The sequence below is a fragment of the Ips typographus genome, unplaced genomic scaffold (assembly GCF_016097725.1).
Source record: "Ips typographus isolate SLU unplaced genomic scaffold, UJ_Ityp_2.0 IpsContig121, whole genome shotgun sequence".
NCBI lineage: Eukaryota > Metazoa > Arthropoda > Insecta > Coleoptera > Curculionidae > Ips > Ips typographus.
This window is the reverse complement of record NW_028098541.1, coordinates 36,413-43,839: the sequence shown is the minus strand read 5'-3', so window position 1 is coordinate 43,839 and position 7,427 is coordinate 36,413. Positions and strand designations below refer to the sequence as shown.

At 38.3% G+C, this 7,427-nt stretch overlaps 1 protein-coding gene across 1 annotated transcript; it reads left to right on the top strand.

Moving 5' to 3' along the window:
* The first annotated feature begins 5,923 nt into the window (after positions 1-5,923).
* LOC145739403 (uncharacterized) lies at positions 5,924-7,125 on the top strand. Its single transcript, XM_081994834.1, has 5 exons — positions 5,924-5,996; positions 6,048-6,273; positions 6,326-6,594; positions 6,717-6,836; positions 6,888-7,125. The coding sequence occupies exons 1-5, from the start codon at positions 5,924-5,926 to the stop codon at positions 7,037-7,039; spliced, it is 840 nt and encodes a 279-aa protein (XP_081850960.1). The 3' UTR covers positions 7,040-7,125.
* The last annotated feature ends 302 nt before the right edge of the window (positions 7,126-7,427 follow it).

Here is a 7,427-nt window from a genome sequence, read left to right as displayed (position 1 = left end):
TTCGCAGTAACTGTCCACAGTGCCGAAGAACTCAAAGACCCGGTCCATCTGAGACCAATTCTGTGGATGTTTTAAACCTTGAAATTTGCTCAAGTTCATATTCAAATGAAAAACCCCTTCTTGAGATTGAAATTGCAGGATTGCGAGGCCTTGCTACTGTCGATACTGGAGCAAAGTACAGTATTGCCGGTGAAAAGCTGTATCAACATCTAAAACAAGTTAGCTGTCCCTCTACGAAAATAAGTTTGACAGTTTCTTTTGCAGATGGGGAACCTCGTAATGTACATGCTGTTCGCTTCGAATGTCAAGTACAAGTGCAGAGCAAACTTTTGACAATGTTCTTTATTGCAATGCCTGAGTATACAAACTCAAAAACATTACTAGGATGTGACTTCATACAAATGTCAAATATTATTTGGATATACCTCGAATGAGATGGGCCTTTGCAGAAGAACCTGGAAATTTTCACAAATTTTGTACACCACCATCTCAGTCGAATCACGATTGTGAAATTAATATTTTAAATCAACACCTACACCTTCGAGATGATGAAGCTAGTGGAGACATAATCGAGGATGAACAACGCCTGCAGCTAGAAAATTTAATATTACTCAACAATGATGTTTTTGAAGTTTTTTCAGAACCGACTCCGTACGCAGAGCACTCCATAAATCTAACTTCGACTGAACCAACGTCATCGCCGCCCTATCGCATGTCACCTATGAAGAAGGAATACCTGAAAGAGGAGCTCGATAAAATGATTCAGGAAGGAGTAATCGAAGAGTGTGAGTCTCCATATTCAGCGCCAGTGGTTTTAGTACCCAAAAAGAACGGCAAACTGCGCGTTTGCGTGGACTACCGTGCTTTAAATCGCATTACTATTTCTGACTGTTATCCAATACCACGAATGGACGATCTTCTTCATGCCACCGGATCTACTCCGTTTATGTCTACTATAGACCTGCGGTCAGGATATTGGCAAGTGTCAGTGAAACCCTCCGATAGAGACAAAACTGCTTTTGTCTCTCCATTTGGCACTTTTCGTTTCAAGCGCATGCCTTTCGGGCTTAAGACAGCACCAGCGACCTTTCAGAGGTTAATTGACAAATTTCGAACAGGATTACCTGATATTACAATACTTGCTTATCTCGACGATATTATTATATTATCGCCATCTTTTCAGAAGCATATTGAGGACCTAAACAAAGTGTTTGCAAGACTGAGGCAATTTAAACTTACTGCTAATCGCGAGAAGTGTTCGTTTTTATGTGCAAATGTAAAGTACCTTGGACACAGACTTACACGTGAAGGCATTGCAGCGGATCCAGATAAAGTTACTGCCATAGCTGACCTACCACCGCCAAGAAATGTAAAGCACTTACTTAGCTTCATACAAACTGCCTCCTGGTTTCGACGCTTTATTCCAGAGTTTGCTGGAACAGCAAAGCCACTTACGGAATTGACTAAGAAGAACGCTGTGTGGAGATGGGGACAGACTCAACAAAACTCGTTTGACACTTTGAAACGACTACTTACTAGTGCCCCAATACTGCGTCAGGCCGATCCAACTCAACCTTATGTGCTACGAACGGATGCAAGTTCATACGCAATCGGAGCATGTCTGCTCCAGGGGGAGGGACCTAACGAACGCCCTGTTGAATATGCAAGCCGTCTTCTCACGCAAGCCGAAAGGAATTACTCTACAACGGAGCGTGAAGCCCTAGCAGTCGTGTTTGCTGTTCAAAAGTTTCGAGGATACATCGAAGGATGTAAAATCCGCATACTCACAGATCATCAGCCACTACGTTGGTTGATGACACTTAAATCTCCAAGTGGACGTTTAGCACGATGGGCCTTATTGCTACAAGGATTTGACTTAGATATTGAATATACACCAGGACGATGTAATGTGGTTGCTGATACATTATCTAGGCCGCCATGCACCGAGGAAGCTGAATTTTGTGGTATTTGCTCAGTTACCATCGACCTGCCTAAAATGCCACTTGAAGACCTGCGTAAGAAGCAACTCAATGATCCTGATGTTGTTAAAATCATTAACTGTTTCGAAAATCCTGAAAATCAAGTTGACCTAAAACGATGGACAGAGCGGGGATTCATTATGATGAATGGCGTGCTTTATCGTTACTCGTCTGATACTGACTCGGAGGACGCTCAACTTGTAGTACCAAAAGAGAATATTTCAGAAATTCTCTTCGAATGTCATGACTCCCCAGTTGCCGGTCATTATGGCCTTGACAAGACATTGCATCGAGTTTCATCCAAGTACTATTGGGCGACTATGAGACGCGACGTCACGAACCACATTAAGAAGTGCATCCAATGCCAACGGTTCAAACCAGACAACAGAAAAAACAGCTGGCTTTCTGCAGACTCCTGTGCTAGCTCAACGATTCGAGGTGTTGTCCGTGGACTTGTTTGGTCCGCTTCCGGAAGCTGAAACTGGAGAGAAGTGGGTGTTTATCATTGAAGACCCTACCACCAAATGGGTTGAACTTTTTGCACTAAAGGTAGCCACCGCCGAAGCCTGTGCACGAGTGCTTATAGATGAAATTATACTTCGCTATGGAACACCACGGCGCGTCATAAGCGATAATGGCACCCAATTCGTTGCAGAAGTAATGCAGTACGTCGCATACACCCTAGGATTCGTACAAAATCTTGTGCCGCTGTATCATCCGGAAGCCAATCCGGTCGAGAGACGAAATCGTGATCTCAAAACGCAACTGGCGATATTAACGCAGCAGAATCATCGTAAGTGGAATGAACATTTACCATCTATCCGATTCGCGATAAACAGTGCCCGGAACGACGCAACTGGATTTAGTGCTGCACAGTTGTGCTTCGGTCGGGAATTGCGCACACGGGCGAAGTATACCGAGACTTTCGTGGGGTTATCGAGAACGAAAACTTTAACCATCAAATCGGTTCATATCTTCGAGTGATTGCAAACAATCTGTCGCGTGCTCGTGAAAATTGCGAACGTCGCCAAGATGCCTCTAAAGCACTCCAGGACCGACATCGTCGTGAAGGCGAGAACTATCAGCCAGGCGAAAAAGTTTTAATAGATGTTCATGCCTTAAGTAAGGCGTCCCTGGGTTTCAGCGCCAAATTTGCGCCTCGTCGGGACGGACCTTACGTTATCCTGAAGAAGATATCACCAACCACCTATCAGATAGCTGAAGTAGGTAAAACTGATACGCCTTTGGGAACCTATCACGTATCGGCAATACGAAGATTTGTCGGGAATGACGATCCAGATCCACAGCCCGTAGTCCCTATCCGCAAAAGGGGACGACCTAGGAAGAACACCATTTAAGTTGTTGGATTCTTCCCGGGACGTTGCAGAATCCAAAGGGGGAGGATGTAGCGACCAGGTATGCAGCCCACCGTACAAGCCGGTGTAAGGCGGGTTGCAGGGACTTTAAAGTGACAGACTGACGTTTGACAGTGCCTTTTCGGAAGAATTGACAGAACTGACGTGTGACAAGGGAGGATTAAGAAGGTTGTTGTGGACGAATGTTGTTGTAGTTAGTTTTTAATACTTTAAAATTAGAAATAAAGGATTTAAAACCTAAACCGGCTACAAAGCTTATTTATTTCCAAGATTAATACTTCGTATTAATAGAAAATTATTTCAATCATTATGAAATTTATAATAAAAACATGCATTTTTGGACTCAAAATTTGGGAGTGCACGTGCACATGTGCACTTATTGAGGAGCCGCCACTGGTAGTGATAGTACTGGATTGTGATTGACCAGTAATCGGGTTGATAGAGGAGCATCTAGCGATAGTCAAAATACACGAAGTTATATTTTATAAAGAATTACTTGATCCTGTTGTTCTTCAGCAGGATTGTCCTGGCTTGATTCAGAGTAACATTGACTAATCTGAAAATGAAAGCATTAGAGAGATAATAATATAAAAACTAACGAAACATGAGTATTGGATTTAATTCTAGGCGATAAGATATTATTAGAATACCATCAAACATGCTGCAATGTCATTCTTGTTCAATATACAAGGCGGTTTTTTTTAATTATTAAATTTATAGCGATAATCAAACAAAAGTAGTATGACGTCACAGCTGAAAAACTTGGCAAGATTGACAAACTGCAAATGTGTAAGCCACTCAAAACAACGTAACCCTTCCAAATAAAAAGCCTATAAAATCATATTAGAACTTTCAGAGTCTTCTAAATACTACTGAAAACCACCCAAAAATTGCCAGAAGTCTCTAGAAGTTTTTAAACCCTCCAAGAAATTTCTAAAATTGCCACAAACCTCAAAAAAAATTGAAAATGCCAGGGGCATCTAAATACCACTCAACAAGCTTGAGTGGTTGAGTTATGTTAAGTAAGCTTTGTTCAAATCAATGCTTTAATTTACTCCAGTTCTTCATAAGTACCTTTCATAAAATTAACATAGTTTTTAAAAACAATAATTAATTCTTCCTTCATTGCTCAGTTAACCGGTTTTAATAACCAGCGATCTAAAAGCGGTAATTTTCCAACTGTAAAATTTCCCGGAAGTTACACGCCATGAAAGGAAAACTTTCAACAAAAAAAAGAAAAATCCCCGTCCTTACTGACATTCCTTATTAAACCCGTAAATTTCGATAAGTCATTCAACTGCAAAATTTACGTTCGCATTAATTATTAAATTGATTAGGTACTTTTTCTGGAAATTTATTTTGGTTGATAATTATTTTAAGTAACAAATTATGATAAAAACAGTCAAGCTATGAAAACAAGATAATTTACATATATTTATGTAATACATAATTTTGATAAGTATATTATTCGTATGTACTAATGATTAGTAGCGTTAATAATAGTAATTATTAATGTTTAACTGCGGTCTGATCAATGTGTTTGTTAAGTACACATTTCCTATAGATTCTGCTGTTACTGCCATTCACATCACTATCAAAGCTTCATTTTACATCAAAGCGGAGCTTACATCTCCGGGTGGTAATATAAATTAAATACAACAATACTTTGGTTGTGCCCTAATAATTTTTACAACAGGCTACGGGCTCTTATTTGTCAATGAAACTACTAGGAACCCAATTAAATTCTCTAAAGGATTTTTTTGATGACATGGATGGAGGTATGGAAATACATCTGAATTTTTCGACAACTACTATATTAATTGTGGGAACTTGGAGATTAAAATTGAAAAACCAGCAAGAGGCTTATAATGTACTGTTTTGCTTTTACTAAAAAGTTCTTAGATACAGTAAGATTTCCTGATGATCAAAAGGTAAGTAAGTGAATGGAAGCACAAAACTTACAATGGAAATAACCACAGACACTGAGGGAACACTTTGATTACCAGGGCAACGACTATTAATGAACTATCAATATTAAATAAATGATATAAACCTTGACCAGTAAGCACATCATCACAAACACAAACTATTGATCGGAAAAAATTCTCGACCTTATTGCTCTTTGCGCTTAGTCTTTGGGTTATATACAAAATAAAGACACAATCTGCGTTAATGCTTGTTTACTACTTTAACTTGCGAGATCAAAATGCTCTAAATGTGTCAGACGAAACATTGTTGCGCAATTTAGGCTGAATACTTGAATAGATCCGCGTAGTGAAAAACTTAAAAATAGGTTTCAAACATTTCCTCCACGGTCAAGGACAAAGTATGTACTAAAAAGAAAGAAAGTGCAAAGATTTTGAAATAAATAAATATATTTTCTAGGGAATAACTCAGTAAACAAGGATATGTTGAAATTAGGCGTTACCGGCGATATAAGTCATAAACCGACGTCAGCTTGTTAGATAGTAATGGCGAGACATTGTTGAAAAATATAAGTTATAAATTCAACAACGGCCATCTAAACTATATCAAAATAAGATAACACAACGGATATTGGAAATAAAAATGCCATTGATATTAAGTAAATCGCGACTCGCAGAGCCTTTGTATACTTTAATTAAAGGAAAGGATGTTAAAGGTCTGTATTTTAAAAGCGAAATTAGTGTCGAAACTATAAATACATTTACAGGTCACTACTTTCAACGTTTGAGTTACTTTTCTAGAAAAAGCGACATTTACCCTCTTCAGTTAATTTCAATTGAAGTTGGGCTGGGATCTAAACTATTTACTGCGACAGATGCTCAAACATGGGCCCAAATATATTTCGAAATCACCAACCATGGAACAACGGCTCAATATATTACATACCAATGTACTCATTCTAGAGCCATTTTACACAGACTGTCAAGCTTTCAGTAAGCTTATAATTGTTAGTAATTATAAATAATAAATGCATCATGTTCTTAGGAGCTATTTAGAGCCACAGGGACACACTATGGTCATATTATCAATACTAACCCGTTCAGGAAATTATCAAGACGAAATCAGTTTTATTGTAAAAAGCGGTTTTCAAACTGTACAAAAGAAAGTATTGATAGATGTGGGAGTACAAATAATGGATGATACTGCTCCGGAATTGGAATATCATTACAAAAGTGACTGCACAGAAGTCCTTTTTTCCCAGTGTTATAAAGGCATTTGCACAATAGAGGTTGTGGCTAGAGATGTAGACTCAAGTTTTTCAAACTTTATTACTTTAAATTTTTAAACTTCAGTTAATATTGATTTTGTTGCTGCAGGCTTAATGCGACTAAACAGAATCCCAAAGGCTTATTCGTCCCATACGGATACACTGTAGGTACTAAAAATTCAATTACAGGAAATTCAATTGCAGGTGAGTCCTGCTGCAATCCTGATTTACAACTAATAGCAGTTGATCGACAAGGCAATCAGAAAAGCTACAGTGTTAATGCTTATCGTAAGTTTCCTGTACAGCCAACTTCTGTATTTTAACAGTTTTCATTTGCAGAAACTCTTCCAAGCATCGGAGTAATAGCTGCCATAGTACTAGGAGTAATACTTTTCATTATTTTACTAGTAGTGCTTATTATTGTGCTAATAAAAAAGTGCAAGTCTAGAAGGTCATACGAATTGCGGTCTTACAGAGGGAGGAGGATCTGACAATTAATTCAAACTATCATAGCAGAGCAAAATCAGATGAATCTATGGGATACTTTAGTTCTGGAGTTTTCTGATAGTTTACGCAGTTCCAGTAATGCTAGAAGAAGTAGCAGCAGTACGTAATGACGATGTGTTTTATGTTTTTGGAGAAATTTTACTACTTTGATATAACATTTGTAGAATCTTGGGTGCTTTTATTTTATTACAAATTATTTACCCTTTAATTAGATTAATTTTAAGGCAAAAGAAGGTAGAAATGATAATTCTTTCAACCTAAGTAAGAGGGTTTATTGGTCATATGTTAATTTGAGAGTTGAAACCACTGAGTTTTCCAAGATATATTGAAACGTTTGAAGGGAGTGGTAAGTAAAATGAAAACAACAAACAA

Excerpts from the sequence above, each read along its gene's own strand:
- LOC145739403 (XM_081994834.1), top strand. The coding sequence starts at position 5,924 with ATGCCATTGATATTAAGTAAATCGCGACTCGCAGAGCCTTTGTATACT. Across the intron at positions 6,595-6,716 it reads GGCTAGAGATGTAGACTCAA|GTACTAAAAATTCAATTACA; the intron begins GTTTTTCAAACT and ends GATACACTGTAG. Across the intron at positions 6,837-6,887 it reads CTACAGTGTTAATGCTTATC|AAACTCTTCCAAGCATCGGA; the intron begins GTAAGTTTCCTG and ends TTTCATTTGCAG.